General features: G+C 31.5%; 2 protein-coding genes across 2 annotated transcripts; one reads left to right on the top strand and one right to left on the bottom strand.

The window, feature by feature from the left end:
- Positions 1-3,754, top strand: LOC140434325 (sorting nexin-7-like). The gene is made up of 5 exons (XM_072522493.1): positions 1-263; positions 318-590; positions 649-813; positions 1,496-1,978; positions 3,133-3,754. The coding sequence occupies exons 1-5, from the start codon at positions 132-134 to the stop codon at positions 3,466-3,468; spliced, it is 1,389 nt and encodes a 462-aa protein (XP_072378594.1). The 5' UTR covers positions 1-131; the 3' UTR covers positions 3,469-3,754.
- A 10,250-nt stretch (positions 3,755-14,004) lies between these two features.
- On the bottom strand, positions 14,005-23,068 carry Ifrd1 (Interferon-related developmental regulator 1). The gene is made up of 7 exons (XM_072522491.1): positions 22,859-23,068; positions 17,515-17,779; positions 16,904-17,105; positions 16,298-16,542; positions 15,948-16,191; positions 14,543-14,770; positions 14,005-14,276 (listed from the first exon to the last, which is right to left on the bottom strand). Exons 1-7 carry the CDS (start codon positions 22,887-22,889, stop codon positions 14,199-14,201), a joined length of 1,293 nt encoding a protein of 430 aa, XP_072378592.1. The 5' UTR covers positions 22,890-23,068; the 3' UTR covers positions 14,005-14,198.
- Between the last annotated feature and the right edge of the window lie 146 nt (positions 23,069-23,214).

The following is a 23,214-nucleotide window of genomic DNA, read 5'->3' as shown; positions in this document are numbered from 1 at the left end:
CGTAAGCAAACAGCTACTGTGTATATTTTGACGTTTGGTGATATTTGATATTTCTTAATCTAACCTTCTAATTATTTAAATAAAAAAATATTAATAATATATAATCAAAATAATCGTTAATATTATTAAGTATGGCCAGTAGTGCTTCAGCGGTTTTGGATGTAGTAGTAGAAAATAAAGAAATATCCACGGGAGCGGCAAAAGATAAAGACGTCGATCCCAGTAGTGTTTGTAGTGGAGATTCCACCTTTGATAATTCGCTCGTAAGTTATGACTAATATGTTTCTTTCATTTTTTATTCAATGTCAATGTTCTAGGTACAATCTCCGAGCATAGAAAGCTTTTCAACAATACATGATATTGAAAATTTGGCCGAACTTAATATGGACGAGAATTCGGATTTATGTGTAAAAATTGACAATCCTCAGAAGCATTTAGAAACGTTAGAAACATATATAACATTTAGAATAACAACGAAGGTAGCTAGAATAGAATTTTCTGATAATGAATATGTAGCCCATAGAAGATATAATGATTTTTTGTGGCTGCGTCAAAAACTAGTAGAATGCCATCCATTTTGCATTGTACCAGTAAGTATTCTTTATTTTTCACGCATATTCGATGGATTAATGTGAATTTACTTTTCAGCCATTGCCTGGTAAGCACTCGTTAATAGGTCAGTTAGATAGATATTCCAAAGACTTTATACTTTTAAGAATGAAAGCTTTAAATGTTTTTATAACAAGAGTTACAAAGCATCCCATTTTAAGCTGCAATGAACACTTTAAAGTATTTTTAACGGCAAAATCTGCAGTAAGTATTACATATAAAGTTACTAACAAGATCTGTTATATTTAAGAACTAACCTTAATGCTCCAGTTCCATTTCTTAAGTAAATGAAGATTCACACTCAGAGCATCTACAAATTGTTTTTATTAGGATTAAGTATATTTATGTCAAGCAAAGTCTGAAAATGAATATCAATATAAACAAGAACTATAAATATATTGATTGATTTTAAATTTTTGTGAGGCTAAAATTATACAAAATCCAGTCTATTACCAGTATTGCCAGAAAATTGATTTTAAGAAGAGTCAAATATCAACAGTTATTAGTAATAATAACTAGAAGATGAATGGTGTTACATATTCTTTCTACTGATAAACAACCTCAACAAAAAGAGTGGATCTGTAAATTAACACAAAAAAAAACTGAATTTATGCGAAAACAAGCTATTTTCTATCTATTACTAACATATGAACTACACTCTTCCATTAAACTTATAAAAATAGAGGATAGTAGCTTTCTGTATGCTGTGATATTAATGTTTAAAATTGTTCATTTCTGAATTTTGTTAAGGCAGTATTTACTGTGCAATCCTTTTAAGATACTTAAAGTTATTTACAAACCCTAATTATATTGTAACATTCAATTAACTTGTTGAATAAGAAATTATAGAGACACAATGTCAAAATTGTATATAATTATTTTTCAGGACTTCACATTGCACCGAAGACAAAGGCATCCCGTCCAACAGAAAATAAGGACATTCAACCATGGTAACTCATCCCATAGTGTCTTAAAAAATAAACATATGGAATTTGATAAAACCAAAGCATACTTAACAACTTTATCAGAAAAACTCTCTTCAATAGAAAAGATATCTAGTCGTATTAATAAAGAAAGGTGTGAGTATGTTTCAGAACTGAATAGCTACCACCCTATATTCACCACTTGGGCTACCTCAGAACCTGAACTGTCTGAAATGTTACAAAATATTGGCAGTGCAATGGAGAGGAGTTCTGCAGCACAAAATGCTCTAGTACAAAGTTATAGTAATACTGTAGGTAATCCTATTAAGGACTTTTTGTCATACATTGATATAGCTCAAGAGACTTTGAGGAAAAGGGAATCCTACCAGTATGCCTATGAGGTTTCTGTTGAGGATTTAAATAAAAGACATAGTGAAAAGGATAAGGTAAGTTAATACAATGGTTTTGCCATGTGTGTTAGTTTTAAGGAAAAAGCAAAATAAAGTTGTTTAAAAGTTAATTTTTAGATGTATGTGATTTAAGATTACATTTGATAGATTACAGCTGTCATTTTATTTATGAATATATTTAATAGGAGTCAATTTTTGTCTCAAAACAAAATGAATATTTTGACAACAAGAATTATGCTTTCTTTTTCTGTTTATCAATTGTTATCTATGCCTAGCATAGATATATACTATAAAATTTTATTTTTTCATTCCTTCCATGTATTGTAGTCATAATTTATTATTTTTATTAATATTTTCAGTTTTTCTAATGGTTTATTATTTTAATAATTTATATTAACATCAAGAAATGAATCCTACTACATTCTATATAATATATAGTGCATAAAGATATTGTGTTCATTTATTAAATGACCGCAGAATCTCTAATGATTTTCATTGTAAACCAAATTAAATTTATTACATTCACCTTGTATATATATAATTATATATTGAAAGCTTAAGTAATTCTTCAAAAAAAGGGGTTGTAATAATGAAGTATCATTAAACTTCTGTTGTTTTCCTTTACCTTGACTTGCTTGATTACTTTTAGTATCTACAAGTGTAACATTGGCACTGAAAAAAAATAATAAACTGATTACATCAACTGATTAGCAAGGTTAAAGTAACAATGATATAAATTATAAGTAATTCCTAAATTATCTATGTACACAACTAAACAATAGACTTGTAAAATAATTAGGAAACTGTTTAGACTATCACTTTTCTTAGTCCTTGATAACAATAGGATGTATTAGATACATGGTGGTCAATTTAGCATTTGAACTGATGAATATATTTTTAACCTTCCATGAAATGTTTCAATATATGGTAGAATATGGTATTTTTTCTATATTAATTATATTATTGTCAATATGTTTCTTGTTGTTTGCTGACAATTCATTACGGTTTTAAATAACATATAAATAAACTTCAGAATTTTTTTTTAATTGCAACCACTAAAATCGGTCGTTAGTGAAGTAAAATACTACATTTTTGCTCCATAATTATTATAAATTAATGTCAAACTAGCCTGTATATTGATTGTAAAGGCATTGAAATGAATATTGTAATATTATTAATTATTATTTCAGCTGGTGGCCATTTCCCAAAATCCGTCCCAAGCAGCAGCAGGTTTCTCTCTCTGGAAGCAATCAAGTTGCGATGATAAACTAGAAAAATTAGGCTCATACATTCCTCAGCTGATTAAGAAAGTCGAATCGAATCAGGATAATCTCGAATGCGCCAACGAATCCTTGCGAAGTGATCTTCAGCGATGGCATTCGGAAAAGCAACAGTGCTTGAAGAAGATATTACTAGACTTCGTTAATAAACAAATCAACTATTACCAAGCCACCGTGAACTCTTGGGAGTACGTTACTAGTGAGATTAACAAACAGAATCAATCTTTGCGAAACAACTCGAAATAATAGTCATTTTAAAGCCTTAAGAGTTTCGTGTTTTATTTAAGTCGATGATATTCGAATCACGAAAGTTTTTTGTTGGTTACATGGATCTATTTCTTTTTAAACTATTATCACATATTTTTGTACTAGGTGGTACCTGTGTTACCGGTGCCTGAGTACTTTTCATTGTATAGATGTTATTTACTCAAGGTTCTGTAAAGACTGTGCTGCTTACCGCGAAGATTTGTTCATGAATGTACATTATATAAAATATCGAACTATACTCGGTCCGTTGGTTCTTTGCACTTACGTCATCATTCAATTTATACGAAATAAATCAAAATGTTTAGGGGAAGTGCGGGTAGTGCCGTCCACTTAGGTAATTTATCGAATTAAATAAAAACTGTAGGTCTTGAAACAAAATGTCAACTGTCAAAATACGGTCTTGTTATCGACTTCCTATTATTTAAGCCTAAAAGTGTTCATTTATTTTATTTTACGGAGTATTACATTTATTTTCACAAACTTACAGTCGGGCAGAATTATCACCAAGCGGTCCTCGAATATTCTTCTTATCCGCCTTCATCGCCGTTGTGGTCTTCATCTGTAACTCTAGGCAAGGAACCCTTATAGGATGATATCAGCCGGGCCCACCGAACACTGATTTTTATAGAGGTGTTACTCCTCTAACCCTTCTCTTTATCCGGTCTTGGGACCGGCTTCATCCGTTGTAGAGCTGCTCAGTTCACCTCACAACCATTGCAGGACAAGCAGCCGTGCGTTATAGTTGCCAACAATTTATCTTAAATCAGTTAACGAGCGCCATATGTTCTCGCTTTCTCCCTCAGCACAGGATCTCTTGGTTACCATGTACAACAACCAAGCCCTAGGTGGCTGATTTTTCAACTAGTCCAAGCGACCGAATTTTTTGTTAAATTCTATATTTCTGTTAGAGACCCGGGATAGCCAGAGTATAATTTATTGATTGAAATCTTGGTATATATTTACAAAGGTGAGTTTAAAATGGTCTGAAACAAACACGTTTTCAAAATCGACGTTAATAAGGAAGTTATATTTAAACCATGATAATCTGAAGTTACTTTCACTATTACATTGTCGAAGGTTTAGATTTATTTAAAATATTTATCAGGAATATTTGATCTTGAATCTTCTGATCGAAATTTAACTATGATCATGAATTGAGGGCCTTGGTTAGGGTATATTTGGTAAGAATATTTGAGTATTATTATAAAAAAAGTTAAATAGATTTGACAAAATAATCAAACAGTACTGATATTAACATCAGTCCAAGTTCCTGGTAGACAATCCTGAGATAATTACAATATTCTTAAAAAGAACAGGAATCACGATTAGTTTATCGGATTTGTATTTGTCTTTTTTGATGACTTCCTCTTCGGGAGTAGGGGATGGCTGTAGGTCACGGTTACTCAAGTATTTGATGTACCCAGAGGTGACAACTAACAGCCACAGAGAGATTCATGTACACTAGAGCAAATGTTCAACCTATCCAGAGATGAAATGAGAATCCAGGAATTGTTTTGTTGTGAATAGTAAATTGATGGTTGAATGGTATATTGATAAACAAATATATAATATGTTACCTCTTGAACACACGAAAATATTGCAAAGGTTCTCCATTTCTGATTTCCAATTCAAGTATTCTTACACATCCAGAGCAAGTTGTTGTTCTTTAGGATTTAATGATTTTCCAGTAATATTCCAAAAATTCCCTTGAAAAAATATACCTTTTCACAAAATGTTTTTGAAAAACATTATACTTTCAAGGCACGACATTGAATTTAAAATTAAAATAATACGAAAATTAGCTGTAAAAACAACCTTATAAAAACTAGAAATTTTCTGTGGCCAGTGTAAGATTCAGTCTCAGTTCTTCGTCATATTGCTGGATTTGTTTGATGTGTTTTATCGTTAAGACAAAAGCGATAATTTCATGGTTTAATATTCTGTGAGAAGAGACGTAATATACAAAAATAATTCATTAATAAAGTCATTCATGTGCAAAGAACCAGCGAACAGACTATATATACACATTAGACCCTGTTGAAATTACTCCCAATTATTATTATTGTCGGTATTGGTCCCGTTGTTAACTAAATCTTGTTTATGATAAAAAATTGTGTATTTAACTATAAAATCATTTCACTTATTAGTATTTATATGAACGAAACAACTAGATGGTGCCGCTCACTATTACTTTGAGTTTTTACTGGTTTGCGAGAACTTTCGTCGGCTTAAGCGCTAAGAGAGACAGAAATGTAGCGTTGCCAAGTGTTTTCGTTCGTTACAGTTATGCTCTTGAATTTTTTCCTTCGATAATAGTTTAAAAAAGAACCTGGGAACCTCGAATTGTATTGTATTACCAGTGATATATCATGAATAGCTTTAATATCACGCCAGTTACCCATACGAGTATGTTATCTCTTACTTATAAATGAACGGGTTAGAAACAAAATTATACATTATTAATAATTTTGGGTATATTATCAAATACTTGATTTTTTGAATGAATTAAATTTGTTGAAATCACGAGAACAAAATGAAAAATTCTACTACTACTTACTAGCTAAATAGTCTAAAAGTAAAAGAATCTAGTTTTTTTATTTAAAAATAAATTTCTGTGTAGTCTCTTCAATTACATAGATACATTTCATTTCGTCCAAAGATTATTTAATAACGGATTCCCACTTAACTTGGTTCAAAATAATTTCCAGCGAATAATTAGTTATGATTTGGAATTAGATGAACTATTGTTATAGTCCCTCTCGGTTTCTTGTCGTCAGCCTTACTATTTAGTTACTACAGGCTAGCTATTTGGTCTGGAGTTATATTTGAAAAGTCTACAGGTGGTGCAACAGGGTCGTTAATCAGGTTTTTAATCAGCTTCTATACCCATCTGATGTTTCATGTTGAGACCGTTCAATAGTTTGGTGCCCCCGACCACGGATCATCAGAGAATGGATCTATCTCGAACTTAGCCTGGTACTCTTTGAACAGGTTTGTAGGTAAGCCCGTTAGTCCTCAAACGAACTCAGCATCCTCGAGAATTTGACTTTCTGACTCTGTCTTCACCTTGTCAACAAATGCAAACGATGCTGATGCACGAAGCTATGTCTGCTGCGCAGGTCAGCTTGCAACTTACTCACGTCGTTGTCCAGGTCTTTAGTAAAGGAGACTCACTTGTTTTTTTTTTAATTAAAATTGCATTAGGAAGTAGCTGTCTAAGGAGATATAATATCTATAACTTTAACAATAATAGGGCTGTAGATAGGCTGATTCACCACTTTGAAATGCTACATGCAATTGTTTCGCTAACAAAAGATTTTTTGTATATCATATTATCTATCCTCCTTTCTCATGTCTTCATAGATGTTATCAAGGAACCTTGTTCTGGGTCTTCCTCTTCTTCTCTGGTCATTGGTTCTATCAAGGGGCGTTTTTCTAGCTGGGTCATTTTGTTCCATCAGCATTACATAATATGTTTGGTGGAGGAATGGCAATACATAGGGACGACTGCAGAGAAATTCTTGAGAATTTGAGTAAAGACAGAATGATGATGATATATCCTCCTCTCATCGACCTCTGTTGAATGGTTCTAACTTGAGTCTTGATCGAGTTTTAAACCTTCGTATTTTGTTTAACGATCTAGATCTTCAAGGTTCTTGTATGTGGCCTTGTAACAAAGGTACATAGGAGGATCTCACCAACGTTGTAGATATCATAAGAAACTGTATTCTTTCGGTATTCATCAGTTTCAACATTACTGTAGGGATGCTATTTGATTCATTAGTTTTTCGATATTCTTGTCTTCAATTACAACTAAAACTTGTCTAATAAAGACTAAACGCATTAGACGAAATCTTTTGAAAATGAAACTAACATTTACCTAGCTCGACAGTTCTTAAATTGATTTTGCTTCTAATCCTTTCATTTATAAAATAAATTTTATTTAACCTTTAATTTAACAGATAGTACACATAGGATTTTTCCTACAACTTATGTTACTCTTCACCAATAACATTTTTCGTATGTTTAGATTCGTAGGTCTATGACATATTTATGTCATTGATGAGGAGGAAACGCGATGTAGAAAAAAAGAATATATTATACTTTGCTATATACCGTTTTATAACTTTAATAAACATATAAAAAGTATTACTCGGAATATTGTCCATTGTTGAACAATGTATTTCAAAATTATTATTAAAAATTGAATATATTCGATCTTGATATTAGGTATAACGCTCTATCTATTGTAACTGTGGTATATAGGTTCATATTGTAGATATTAATAAAAGATATTAGTTATGTTAATTATAAAGAAATGTTTTTAGAAAAATCTGTATTGTTAAAGTATACCTTACTCACGAATATTAAGTTTTAACTTATAATACACTAAAAATTGTGAAGCACAAAATATCGAGGAGTGCATCATCACATAACACGTAAACATATTTGAGCGATTTTGCGAAATAAGCAAAAAAAGTACCCTGTTTGTGACACTGAACCGGCCAGGCAAACGGCAGTTGTTTTGAGTAGTATGGACCTCTGTTACAAAAACCTATATGTTTCCTGCAGTCAATGTGTTGGACTTAGTGAAGCATTTTAAACAAATTTAAAAATCAAAAACGAAAAAGTTGTCTTATGACAATTTTTGGCGAAGTTAGTTCCATTTTTTTAATTTACAGCTTTGTTTTATAAAATAATTGAATAGGACAATTTGTTTTATTCATAAAATCTATTATAAATAAATTATTTACAAAGTTTATTGAAGAAGTATATATTAATCATAAATATTTATGTTTTACAATAAAAATTACCTCAAATAATACGAATATATATATATATATATATATATATATATATATATATATATATATATATATATATATATATATATATATATATATATATATATATATATATATATATATATATATATATATGTAGATTTAATTAAGTTCTTTTATTATTTGAAGAGGTTAACGTTATAGTAAAAGTCCGCGATCTATGCGAGAAGTCTTTATTACATAAAATACACTGTAATGATGTTGTTTACATGTACACAAAAATACGGATAATTGTCTGCGAATTAAAATATCGAACACCCCCGTCGTTAATTGGTTTCGTCTTTCGTCGTGCACGATAATTTTAAGTCTATTCAGTTCGGGCGACAAAAATCGAATCCCTTTTAGCTCAGGAGGAATGTGTGATCTCGTCTACATATCTCTTGTCCCCTTCACCCCTGAATCGCGTCTCCCTTATAGCGACTTAAGCATACTGTTTAAGTGGTTTCTTGCAGTGGCGTAACTAATGAATAAAACTATGCTAAATACTTATACTAAGAAATATTCCTACATATATATAATTAAAAAAAATTGTTTAAACAAATTAGATGGATTGTTTAACAATTAATTTATTTAAATAATGCATATTCGTAATGTGCGCAAAAAGTACTTACTAATTTAAAAAAGAAACGTCGAAATCCATAAACAAGAACAAGAGATATAGTTAACAGCTGCTTTCCCCTCCGCCGCTCTCGTGAGTTTCAAAGCCGGCCGATTTTTAGGATCACATTTTGAAGATTTGTGGAAGACTCCATTAAAAGGCAATCTTTTTCGAATTTTGCACATTAAATTCCAAATTTCCTTTCCAAATATGAAAAATAATTTTCCCGCAGGCAACACTTCAAAAGTTATTGTAATTGTTTATAAACAAAAAATTGATATGTTTTTGCAATATTTAAAATCAGTTTTCTTTACTTTTTTTTTTAATAAAGTTGATCGAATGATCCTTTTTTTCATAAGCTATCCGTAGAATTGTGAAGTAATACAGCTTTTAAACTAAGGTTAGATGAGTCTATGAATAGGCTCCGTTCACTTGGATCATGGTCCAAATTTAGACATTGCATCAAATCAACTTCTTTGCAAACAACAAGATTATCTCTTTTCTTAAAAAAGGCAGCTGACTCCACTACCGATGTCTATAATGTAACCACCTGAAATCACATTGCAGAAGATTCCATTGCTGTAGTCGACCTGAGAAGCTTTGTCTTCTCATCTGAAAATTAAGATACCGAACGTGGTCGCTTTGTTCGGCTTGACACAATCTATGCGGTTTATCATATTTTCCCTGAAAATCAGAGGCAGAGGATGTAGAAGATTTGTTTGGTCCTTCTTCTGTAACAATATCTTCATTTATTTTAAATCCAGCTTAGAAAATTGATATCTGGGTACGATTGTTAATGAGGATAACGACTATACAGAAGAAATATGAATGAGAATTTAACAAGATCAATATTTACTAAAATGGGAAAAGTGCTGTGCAGCAGTGATCTTAATTTACAATTGAAAATAATGATATTAAGCTCCTATGTGTTTTCCGTCTGCTCTATGACATGAAGGCCTGGACCTAAAAGAAAGAAATTATTGATCGATTTAAGCATTTGAGATGTGGTGCTACAGTTAAAAATACGCTGGTTGGACAGAGTATCAAATGTTGAGGTGCTTAAAAGAATGAGAAAGAAATGGAAATAATGAACACAATTAAGAAAGTGACAATATCTGAATCACGTGATTAGAGGAGTATTTGTTGTTACATATGATGATACAGAGTAAAATACAAGGAAAGAAGAGTATTGGACGAAGGCGCATTTCCGGGTTAAATAATTTGAGAATGGTATAAATGCAGTTCTGTAGATTTATTCAGAGCTGCAATATCAAAAGTAAGGAAAAATAAAATAAAGAAGGAACTGGCAGATTATCTGAATGTGGAATAGGCTGATGGAATATTCGGATATTGAACCACCCTTCTTTTCTTCATTGACGACCCTGCTTTCATGGTTCGAGTCAGCAGAAGTAGCAGTTATCATATAATTGAAGAAGTGTTGCAACAAATATGTGAAGCCGAGGTTTTGTCCTGGTTCCATGCCTTAATACCCCAGTAATGGTAATAGGCAGTTTTCACAAATACAGTCTCCTTCTTAAGTAATACTGATTGTGCAATCCTGTGCCAAATCACATGCCATACTATTTACAAGATCTACCCTTATGGAAAATTCTTCTTTTTTGCAGATTTTAATTTTAGCAAAGAAGCAAAGAACGTCCTCTTCAGGACTAGGTCAAACTATCAACAAAAAAGATATTTTATGCCGCTGTCTTGACGTATTCGGGGTGGAGATTGGCTAACTAACACTCCGCAGTGTTAAACCTATATAAAATTACTTATTAACACCATATATCTTGTGAAAAGAGCATTAATCTACTCGATAACCGTTTTGCGAATTTGAATATTAATATTTTTACACCTGATATGTTTAATGCTAATTTGTAAATATTTATACAGGGTGTAAAACAATATCTAGTTGTAAGACTCACTATTTTGTACTCTCTCTTTTACTTCATGCCCAACTTTCACCACTTTTCATTCTTCCCTGTATACTCTCTTATCTTCCAGCTTGCATCTGGATAGACTGCCTGAAGTCTGGTCGGCTTTATTCTTGTTCTTTTTCTCTATCGTCTTCAGATTTCTTTTCTTTTTCTCTATCGTCTTCTTTTCTATGGATTGTTTTTCATCGATGTGGCGATGTACGCGTATTTTACGCCATATCAAGCTCCTCTCCCCTCATCTATTACATACCAACAGAATGCTTGACACCGTGTCCGACATTTCGCCGTATAAGCAATTATCCCTATTTGCCTTTCTGAACCTACTAAGATATGCCCTGACGCATCACTTTGTCTATTGCGCCAAACACATCATTTCATTTGCCATCTTGTGATAGATCTTTCTGTTCAATTCCAAATAATATAATTAATGTAATTTCACGTTAGTTTATAATTAATTTGATACACGAGCCATCGTATTCCATAAAGAAAAAGAAACACACACTTTATTTTCATTGTTTAGTGGATAATGTTGACACAGCTTATAAATTTTGATCGACCTCGGTTTGGGGGTAATCACTTAATATTTTTATCTTAGTTAATTTGTTTATAGTCATTGCTATGTAATATTTATAATACAATTGACTGAATAATATGTTTCAATCGTTGATCGAGAAGAACGGACAAAGGGTGCCTTCATAATACACCCTCTTATTTTTTCAAGCATATTCCCTTGCTGTATCTTCCTTTCTTTTCTAAAACATTCCTTATATTTCGTTCACTAACGTGTGCATTGGGATATATCATGTGGTGACTCTCACGAGCCCTGGTATACACCGTTTACTTAGCAGGAAGCTAAACCGTCTACCAACTAAAATCGCCTGTATTCCTAAGATCTGGCATGGCCTAAGCGGCATAACATCAGATGCAAAGCTAGTCCCAAACAATGTTTTAGTTTTCACGAGCGTTAAGAAATTTTATGCAGTCAAAATCTGGTCTGGTTATTGTGCAATTTCATTATCCATCACTGTAGATCTGGGACAAGAGAAAACTATATTTTTGAAGCAACCGTACTGTTATAAATTGGATGAACAAATCGATTGTATTTCTGTTTTATGCTGAACATTTATGTTGGGTATTAAAACTCTAGTCCAGCTCCCTTTCAAAGTGTTTTCCCATTTCATCTGCTACTCGGAAAATAGGTTTTCTCTAATTTTGAGCCGATCTGTATTTCTCTTTAGGTCTTGTATAAACGTCACTTTTCTGCGATTAAAGAGTGGGTGGGTAGTACCCCCGCTTTGAAAATTAGTTTAATTAGGGAAATTCTAAGCAGTCGGTGATACTGCGACGACATGCAAATCTCATTGATGGGGTGTACCAGTTTTTTTAGGAAAAATGTTAGGCATGTAATATTTTTTAATCGGAATTCTATATCGAAAAGCTAGACAGGTAAAATTTTGACGAATATTTTTACATACACCCTGTATATATGAAATATTATTATTAAACCCTGTTTATTTATGTTTCCCATCTATGTAAATATATTTTCTAGTATTATTTTAATTCTTTACTATGTAGCCTTAATTATTTTTCTGTATCATAATGTTTTTGTTTGATGTATTTTATGTTCTAAACATTCCATGTTATTTTTTTTTATTTTATTACGTTATTTTATCTGTTAGCTAACTGATTAAAGTTGTATAGTCAAACTGTTAAACATATTTCATGGATTGACCCTTTTATCATAATTTTTGATTGCAGCAAATATAAAAAATATTGTTTTTGTTTACACTAAAGACCAATTTAAAAATTATTGTTCTAATTCCACAATGTCATTATAACATCGAATGTGCGAACAGGGCCGGTTTGGCATATTTGATCCACATCCAAACGATTATTAAAACAAATACTGAACAAAAAATTGTATTAACTACATTTTTTTTAAAATAAACCATAATTGAGGCGGTAGCTAGAAGGGCCTATCTGCTAAAAGTGTATTTTGAGAAACAAGCATTCAAAGATTTAACATCAATGCCTAAGGCGAATCAACACTTTGTGTAAGTGTTTTAGTTTTAAGAATTTTTGATCCATTGAGAAAATAATAAAGAACATCTTAATAAAATATGTCCTTTTTTATTTTCAAATGAAGAGTATTAAAACAAGTTTACATAAGCCCTTCTTCTGGAGAACAAATTTGTAATGTTATAACACTTTATAACTTTTTACTGTTGTATAGTATACTACAGTTATATATTATAGCATACAAATGTTTCAAATAATAATCAAGGTCTTTGTACAACAAGAAAACTTTTATTTTATTTACGCTACATTATATTTAATATAATTTTATGCTAAATTTCCTCACCATCTGAGTCATCAGCACTACTCTCATTGTCCTTTTCAGCCGGTGTGCTTTCTTGAATTAAAAGTTTGTAAAAATTTCTACTTTCTTCTCTTAAGTACTGAAACAAGTCTCTCACGTCTTTTATTTTAGACTGATTAATAGGTGCAAAGGTGTAAGAGTAAGGTCCAGTGGCAACGTTTTTGCATATTTAAAAGGGGTATTTCAAAGTAGGTTTTAGAAGCAGCCAGTGTCCCATAAGGTTTATACTTCAGCACGCGATACTGTTGTATTTTAAACTCACAATCTTTATTCACAGGCTTCTTCAAAAAATAAGGAAGAAGTGCTGCATCCCAGCCATATATTATAGGGGAGTCATGTTTGAGGCAGAAAGGAGAAGTTTGTCTACACTGTACGATTTTTTCTAGGTAGACTTTGGGTTCCTCGACATCTTAACTTCTAACCCCAAAAATTTCTTTCCCACTGACTAAAGGAGTGTCCATGAACAGGATAAATATGTGTCACTTTGACTCAATAGTTTTGATATCCAAGAACAAAGCCATAACAAAGTCTGATTTTTATTTTGGCCTCCAGCTGCAGAGTCGCCCAAGTTTAAAAATGAATAAAGGTTCCTTGTTCTACGTTTTCTTGACAAGTTTCTTCCCCCACCAGTCCTACTATGACTTAAAGCTATCGATACCTTTAATAAATTTTTCCGTGAAATTGATCATTTTTAGTTTGACTGGATTATGTGGCAAAATTTTCATTTTACAAATCGCAATAAAACAAACTAAATAATTTTTAAATTGTGTATTCCAAAAACAAATGATTTTACAATAATTATTAATTTGTCACACCTATAAATAATAGTTACATAATAACTTTTAAATAATTTAATAAATAGCGATCATATATAAGAAATAAATAATCACTATAAAAATTGTGCTAAATTAAAGTTTATAGAAAATAGATCCTGCTGATGATGGTAACTAGAAATCTGACCGTTTGTCCCTGTTTCTCGCCCTCGATAAAGTCCTCGCCTTGAAGTTAGCTGCATTTATCAATCGCTATAAAAAAGAAAAAAAGTATGTTAATTAGAATATTCTCAGTACTTAATAACATATTAAAACGTTGTTATATTTTACATTTAATAAATACATATTATTTAAAAAGTGTTTTATTTAAACAAAGAGGAGTCTGAAATCGGTTATTAGTAAAATGCAGTGGCTAAATAACCACTTAACGTAACTTAACCTCACAAAACAATATGAGTTTCTTTTTAACTTCATTCTACATCCGTTTTACATCGTTTTCTAATAATGTTTTAACTTACCTTTCTATATCTTTCCATTTGGTGTTGCCGGTGGGCGGGCATTTCGCTGCTGGGAGCAGGAATTGCGATTTCGAAAATATCCCTAAGCAGATCATTTTCGGTCAAATGCACATTTATACTTGGTCCTAAGATATTGCACAAGGTCTCGTATTGCTTCCTTCTTATCCACGAATCAAGCACCAACGTTTCCTTTCCAAATTTAATCTGCAATTCAGGTACTATGTCACTCTGAAACAAAAGGGGAATCTTTTAGTACACAATGCATAAGAGTCGACCTGAAATGAAGTTCCGGCGACCGAATATGCGGAGGAGTTTTCCATCTAGTCAGGCTAAAGATTATCGCCAAGAGACGCATTTTACAAGAGTTATGAGTGTAGAATATGACACAAATAGAGTATAAAGGTGATAAATAAAAGTACCAAAAAATTTTGTTTTCTGAAAGCCCCAAATGTAGAATTCTTCTTTTGTGAGCGCCGATTCATCGCAGAATATGGCGACCATCATGGCTATTATTATTTTATTGGCAGCGGTCCGGAAAAGCCTGTAATAATTGTTTAAACATGTTTCCTCAGGATTCCAGGACTGCTTTTGCCAGGTATTTTTTTTCTTGAATTATTAGTTTAAACTATTTTTTTGTTTAAAACACTCTTTCCAAATGACCTAACCATTTAATTCTCGTTGCTTAGGCTACTGTACGTTCTCCATATAAATTGATTACATCAGTATTAGTTTCCCTGCAGAAGTCTCCTTCTTTTGACTCCTAGAATTCTTAATTTTTTTCCTTTACAATCATTTTTTCCACTTCTGCTTGGGTTAAAATATAAGTCTAACTTGTATATAATACCATTGGTATTTGTATATGGAATGTATAATTGTGGATAAACTACTTCAAAATGTAAGCTTTTGTTTAAATAAACAAAATTTAAAATTTTTTCCACTTCTGCTTGGGTTAAAATATAAGTCTAACTTGTATATAATACCATTGGTATTTGTATATGGAATGTATAATTGTGGATAAACTACTTCAAAATGTAAGCTTTTGTTTAAATAAACAAAATTTAAAATTTTACAGGACTGACATTCCTACACAAGAGCATGGCATAATATTCCATCTATTATTATCTATTCCATCCAGTTTAGAACGTTCATCCTTTTAATACCATTCCCGATTTGGTCTTCTCTCACCTGCACTTTGGTTTTCGTCAAATTCTCCAATTGTTGGTTTCTGCAGAGCTTGGTTTTCAAATGAGATAATGCTATTTTTGGTTTGTTATTATAGAGAGACGTTCAGAAAAATGTAAATTATAAGACACTAATAGTAAAAGCCAAAGAAATTCGTCAAAAAAAAATGATATCGAACTGCAAGAACAAAAAAAATATGTAATGAAATTTTAATAGTAATTACCTCTATAAATTGTAGTATATCCCTAAACGTGGCCCTCTGCTGTTTCCTATCTTTCTTCGCCCTGTATTTATGAGAATCTGTGGCTAACTGTTTTAAAGTTTCTGTGACATCTAGTGCAAATTCTTCTTCGAAGTCCTCACTTTCTTCTCTACCCAATTCGTATATTAGAGCTAAAGATTCGCCTGCGGCCATTCTGACGTCTAAATGTGCAGATTCCAACAGTTCTGAGAGTTTTTCGAGTGAACTGAAACAGATTTTCGTAATTATAAAATAATGTAGACGAACTGGATAACATAACGAACAATGAATAAAACATCTATCATAACCGATATAAATAATTCTATACTTACGGTAGAGCTTTAGAGTTGTTAATCATGGTTCCAATATTTCCCGGAGAGAGTAACGTGAAAAGTAAATTCCAAGCTTGAATGGCGGCAGCGTGAAGTACCCCAAGATCTGGACTGATGGTTGGGATGGTTCCATCACCTTTTAAGTAACTGACGGAATAGATAGCCTCCAATTGTTGCATCAGAATAAGAACATCTCCTATTTCACCTCCTGATAAGAATACAATGTTTCCTAAAGCAGTGCAGCACTAAAAAGAGAATACAACAGATTAATATCATGTTTCGGTTTATTTCAATATTTAAAACGTAATTTGTGGCACCGTTAGAATATAGATTGAAGTGAGACTAAAAAATGACTAAACATATACTTGTACAGAAGAACTATTTATGCACAAAATGATATGACTGTCACAATATGTAAAAGGAACTCTTTTTTTCCTCTAGCAACCATGTTGAGTCACTCTAGATTAAATGTTATGCAGTATGTTCTTGTTTACTTTTAAGGTTAGTGTGTTTATACACATTATGAACTATTTTGGTGTTATTGTATGTAAATTAAGCAGTTACATCTAGCATTGTATGCTTAGGAACTAAAAATAAAATACTTACTTTTGCTCTGACAGGTGCAGCAACTGAGTTGTCGCAAATCAAAGTAAGCAAGATCGGTTTCAGCAGCCGGCAAATGTCTTCGGTTGCATCTTCGCCTCCGAGCTGGACACAAATAACGGTGGCTAACTCGGCAGCAGCTATTTTTTCGGGACCTCCTCCTTTTTTCAAACTTCTTTCTATGCTGTCACATATTGTGAACTGACTGTAATAAGAATTGAATATTTAGAATAAAAGATGTTTATCAAGGGCAACAAATATTGATAGAAAACTGAAACCTGATATTCTTTGAAGAATATCAGGAACAGTTTAATAGGAAAAAAGGAAAACGTAGGACTGGTGTGTAATGAAAAAGACAGACATGAATGAATGATGTAACAAAAGCAAATGAGATTATTATATCACAACACCACTCTTCGTTAAGAATATCATCTATCGAACAGAAAAATAATTTTGTAGACTGTGAAAACGATAAGTATATACACAGAACATGACTGAAAAAAAACATATGACACAAATCTAATGGCAATACATAGAAAAGCACGGAATAGAGAACTAAAAACATTCCGAATCTTGTAAAGTGATAAAGGATGGAAAAAAAGCATTATACATACCGATCTCTGATAAATCCAGGCATACACTTCTTGATAAAACCTTTGGTTAGCGTATCGAAGCAATTGATTCTGCCCTGGGATGATTTCTGGGTGAGTCCATCGAGGATTTCTACTAATTTTTCCTCCAGTTGTTCCTGCGCAAGAAGATCAGCGTCCTCGCACTCTTCTCCGCTTTTGTTTTCGGAATAGTTGCTGACAACACTTACGTTGTCCATAAAAGATTCATCGTCGGATGAATTTAGGGAGCCGTCATTTCGCCCGCGATCTGGAAAGAGAAAAATACTATTTTAATTGCTAATCTATAATGGTTTTTTCGAAAATTATCTACACTTTTTTGTGGCCAAAAGATAAGATAATATCACTTTAATATTTACAAATAATTGATACGTATTAAAATAAAAGCTTTGAAGTTTTGCTAGTTTGAAAATATCAAAAAATGACTATTAATGATTAAAAATTTCTACTAATAACATACAGAGATAAGAATATTGCCATGTCTATCATAAAACAAGTTTTTCAAATAAAAACATTTAACCAGTACCTATTTAAAAATATCTCCTTTTAGTTTAATCTACAAAATTCGAGAGTCAAGGTCGTAAATAAAATCATAAAATACAAATGCTCCACGTGAATGAATAAATTAGTTTTCTAGTAGATGTAGTTATTTCTGTACATGTTTTTGTTTATTTTTATGGTGTTTGGCCAGTGTTTGAAAAATTATATGCTAAAATGAATGAAAACATTAGGTTTTTATCAAAAATAAAGGTTTAATCTATAAAATAATTTTGTTGATGAGTTCTTTTATTTTAAAACCTGTTATATTGTGTTACTAGAATAAATTGTTCCTATGGCGACATTTATAATCCAGGAGACCTTAGGCGGTTATCCTTGGGAGGTTGTACTTTGGTTTTCAATCCCTTTACCTGGATTTGTTTTGTCCAGATGGTCTTTCCAATATTTTGCTGATCTTATTCTTCCAAATGAGGGCTGACTAATCTTTTTGGGAAGACTGTCACTATTTATTTTTTTATCGTATGAATATATACAACACTTCCATTATGTACTAATAAAAGAAAGTTGATAAGAACCCTCTGCCATGGTTTCCATTTTATATTTTTTTCTTTTTGTGTGACAACGATTATTGGTTGCCAAAACATTTCTTTTTTTTTTATTGATTTTAAATTTATTCAGATAAGAATTTAGCCATGAATTTTTTATGGAAAAATTCTTAATGCAAATGTGATCCAATATACTGCTATAAAAATGCCACGCATTAAACACTTTCATTGGGAAGTATTTTGATGTGAGAAGAGAAATCCAAGGCAACAGTAGACTGATTGCTATATCCTCTTCGCATTTTCATTCTGCTACATTCAAACGATAAAAAATCTTGCTCAGTTGTTGAAAATCAATTGACAGACAGAGTAGCATAGTTTGTACTAACATATCATTGTAAGGCTACATAGTAGACTCTGTGCTCCACTTATTATTAGGATCTTTTAAATTTAGGTAAATATTACGTAAAGTAACTTTCATTGCCTATTGTATCTGAATGAACTCTGAACTCAGATGAGTACTGAGCTGAGTTACATGGTTATTTCATTTTATTTAGTAGAAAACTTCATGTGCCTGACTTAATATGCGCTACAGAGGTGATGTTAGAGTGTCATATTCACTTTTGCTTGAGAACACCACAGGCATTATTGCCAATCTTTATTATATTTTCTAGAACTTCTTCTTCTTCTTCTAATGGCGCTACAACCCTTTGTGAGTCTTGGCCTGCTTAACAATGTTCTTCCATTCTGCCCTGTCGGATACTTTCCTTCGCCACTGCCTGATGTTCATGGTTTTAAGATCCCTCTCTACGTCGTCTATCCATCTTTTACGGGGCCTTCCTCTTGTTCTGTTTCCTTGGGGCTTCCATCTCTGGACTACTTTTACAGCTCGATTATCTGGCATTCTTTCTAGGTGACCAAGCCAGTTTAGTCTTTGTGACTTTACAAATCTGACAATATCTGCGCTCTGCATTAGTTCATCCAGCTCGTGATTCATTTTAATTCTCCACGAACCATCGCTGCATTGGGTTGGTCCAAATATCTTCCTTAGTTTATTTAGTATATTTTCTAGAACTATTGAATACAATATTATAAGCAGAGTTTTTGTGGAGTGTTACATTAGTTTCAACCATGGAACCACTAACTGACATTGTCATAAATATCCTTATACATCTTGTCTTGATATTTTGTTCTATCCTTTTGCAAAATATTGATCATTAGTATCATCTTCCATTCCTCTTTCGGCAATTTAAACTTAACAAAAAACCACATTTTATGTGAAGCTTTTACAAATATAAATATTTTCATAAATTCCAAATATTTACAAACTTTTGTTTTGAAAATAAAGTATGTTATCAGTTTTAAGAGATAAATAACAGTAACCAAATTATCCAGATAAGACCTTTTCTATAAAATTTGTTTCTCTACAGGTAAATTAAACTGATATTTGTCTACAACAACAATTCTGGTTATTTATTCTTCCGCTAGGTAAGATAGTACTAAGAAGACTTTTGGTATCATTAACAACTGAGACAATGTTTCTAGAAGATCAAAGGAATGTCCAAATTAGCATCTCTGAACTATTATAGAAACTACAAGAGCTTTGTTTTCTGGCAAAATACCCTTTGTAGGCTTTCGCAGGTGATGTTTTTTTAAAAATACGTTTATTTTAAAAAGTTATAAATAGTTAAAAAAAATAAAATAGACATTTATTAACAGAGAAAACCTAAGTAGGCATTTATAATACAATATGCAGTACTAGTAAATAGGGTTCTATCAAACCTAGATAACCTCAAAAAATACCACTTGGCATCTCACTAATGTGTGATATTACCAAATATCAAACAAAGAAAATTGAAGTAGGTTATTCACCAAAGATCAAGGTCTCTGTTTATATAGTTCTCTCTGTTAAACAATATAACACATAATACTATAATCAAGGTCAATATTAAGGATTCAATAATAATAAATGAATAATTCAATACAACCTACAGTAGGCGAGAACTAGAAACTAGAATTGAAAAGTTTGTGTTTTAAAAAGGTTTCAAATTTATAAATAAAACATTTCTTTAATTTTGAAAATGACGTATTAGCACAGACAGAATCTGTCTGGACTAAAAAATGTCTGCCAGACAGGTATTAACTAGAATTTGAATATGTTTCAAGTGAAAAAGTGGAAAAATGTAAGAATGAAAAAAACTCTATTTTTAAACATCTTGTGCTGAATATCTCAAAAAATATGTCTACAAATTAAATTTCGTATTAATTAAAGTTGTTTGTGCAATTGGTAAAGAAAATCAAGTGTATAGAAATGAAAATTCTGTCTGTTTAGACTTTTAAAATATAACATGTAGAGTTGTTAATTTCATACTAATAGCAAGAATGCAATATTCAATGGACTCATTCATCTAATTTTACACCTGCTGTGAAATTAAAATATCATTTAATAGTACATTTAAGATTGTAGTGTTAAATCTACAGGAGTCTCTTGTACAATAACACCCCACTGCCACTAGTATTGTTTGTAGAACAATTTTTCATGTTCAACCATGATTCGAGTTGGTAAGCAACCAGTTATAGATGTTTGAAACGATGAAATTGAGGTACTTTTGCAGAAGCACAGTAAATGTCAACAGGAAAAAATCCCAGCCAATAGAAGACATTGTAACAAAACATTCAGAGAAGTGCCTTAATTTTATTTTTATATAAGTTGGTAATAAGACTTTGGATAAACAATTTAGGAGACATTAATAGTGATGAAACTTTGTCAAACATAACAAGAAACAAATCGTGGAATTTTTTACATGAATTAGACTTTGCTTTGGAAAAGCACAATGGAAAATGTGTACAGGAAGTAGCAAAAGAACATGGAGTTACAGCGTTTCAATTATCATCTTGTCATTGCATACCTAACCCTATTAACTAATCTGGGTTCAAATGAAGGGATATGTCACAAGAAACAATACATTTAATGTTGAAGCTATAATGCATTTTCAAATCGAGTATACTTCTTTTTCATTCATATAAGCCAGGATTTTGGTTCCCTAAAGTTGATTGAACATGATGATAGTATAAATATTTCACATAATATGTGTATTATTATATTTTCTACTCTTTAAAATGCAAATGATTTTGCCTGTTCAATAAAGAAGATAAAAGAACATTTTACTATACCCTTATTGATATTTTAAAGCTCTATCCAAAAATTATTATAAAATGAACAAAAATCTACCTACACTAGTTTATTTAATGCATAAAAAAGCAAATTCCTTTCAAGCACAAACATTAAGATGAGTCCAATATACTTATCAATGAATCATTTGATTCTAAATATTTATTCTGTCTAAAAATAATGCTTTTCTAAAGTAATGTATGTATCAAAGTTAAAAGAAATTGATCAATATAAAAATTATGTAATTAATAATACATCAAATAATTATCCATCTTGTCTTCTATCACATTGTGTAATATATCAAACATATGTTTTCTTTTGGAAGCTTACCAAATGGATTTATGTACAAATTATACAAATAACAAAGGAAAAGGAAGCAGTAATTTCAAAGCTAAATGGAAAATATTCAAATTTATTATTATGACAATTATTGACAATTTATTTCTTTACTGCATCACAAAAAAATGGTATAAAAACAAAAAATGTGTTACTAATGTGAATAATTGAATAGTCATGTTCCAAGAAACATTAACGTTTATAAAATTTTTCATGCCAAAATAATTAGTACATATTTTTAAAAATAACTGGGTAACCTTCCAATGTTGAAAATTGTTCTTATTTTAAGGAACTAGCTCGATTTAGAAAAGTATCTTGTGATATACATCTATAAATATTAATTTATAAGTAGATAATGATATTAGAGTTAACCTTGACAATTTTTTTATTATTCAAACGTATTATATCATCCTGTTCATACGTGAGATATATTATTATTAAATTAGAAATCACCCAATTAATTATTTATGTCTATGTTGAAAGACGTTAAATTGCCAATTCAAAAACATTGATTCCGAAAATCAATGTTGCACATTGCAGCTAAATGTGTGCATGTTGTGCAATGGTATTTTGGAACAAATTTACTGATCTGAAGTGGAAAACCCAGTTTTGATGACATGATAATCATTGCAATATATAAAAATATGTACGTGCATGCCATATGCCACCAATTTGTAGAACTTTAAAGCAAAATTATCGTTTGACGTAAACCACAAGATACTTGGCGTCTTATTTCCTATGTCGATAAAGGTGAATTTCGTAGGTAACTTAAAATACTTACCAGACCTTCCCTTTCGTTTTCCTTTCGGCATGGTCACAAAATTAAATAAACTTATTCTTAAATTTACTAAATAAAACAACTAATTTAGCACTTAATCAAGACGGTAGACTGTTTTTTAAAGTGTTTTGACCACCTATACTCGACACTTGACATTTAACTTTAGATGAAATTGTTGTAAAACTCAATAACATTGTTTCAGTTGAACAGAATGTGATCAACTTCGCTCCTTTTGACCGCGAAAAAATGTTATATTGTCACTTTTCGCCTAGACTCGTGCAGCTTCGGACTAGCGCACGTTTGCGCAGAACCCTGATTCACTGACGGTTTCACAGAAAATTTTGATCAATATGTCTAAT

The sequence above is a fragment of the Diabrotica undecimpunctata genome, chromosome 2, assembly GCF_040954645.1.
Source record: "Diabrotica undecimpunctata isolate CICGRU chromosome 2, icDiaUnde3, whole genome shotgun sequence".
In the NCBI taxonomy this organism is placed as follows: domain Eukaryota; kingdom Metazoa; phylum Arthropoda; class Insecta; order Coleoptera; family Chrysomelidae; genus Diabrotica; species Diabrotica undecimpunctata.
Note: the sequence above shows the minus strand (reverse complement) of the source record. Positions and strands in the feature narration are given on the sequence as shown.

What these genes read in the sequence shown, in the direction of transcription:
- LOC140434325 (XM_072522493.1), top strand. Translation starts at nt 132, where the DNA reads ATGGCCAGTAGTGCTTCAGCGGTTTTGGATGTAGTAGTAGAAAATAAA. An exon ending in CCACCTTTGATAATTCGCTC is followed by an intron (nt 264 to 317) that starts GTAAGTTATGAC and finishes TCAATGTTCTAG; the next exon opens with GTACAATCTCCGAGCATAGA. An exon ending in GACATAGTGAAAAGGATAAG is followed by an intron (nt 1,979 to 3,132) that starts GTAAGTTAATAC and finishes TTATTATTTCAG; the next exon opens with CTGGTGGCCATTTCCCAAAA.
- Ifrd1 (XM_072522491.1), bottom strand. Translation starts at nt 22,889, where the DNA reads ATGCCGAAAGGAAAACGAAAGGGAAGGTCTG. An exon ending in CCTGGATTTATCAGAGATCG is followed by an intron (nt 17,106 to 17,514) that starts GTATGTATAATG and finishes TTCTTATTACAG; the next exon opens with TCAGTTCACAATATGTGACA. An exon ending in AACAACTCTAAAGCTCTACC is followed by an intron (nt 16,192 to 16,297) that starts GTAAGTATAGAA and finishes AATCTGTTTCAG; the next exon opens with TTCACTCGAAAAACTCTCAG.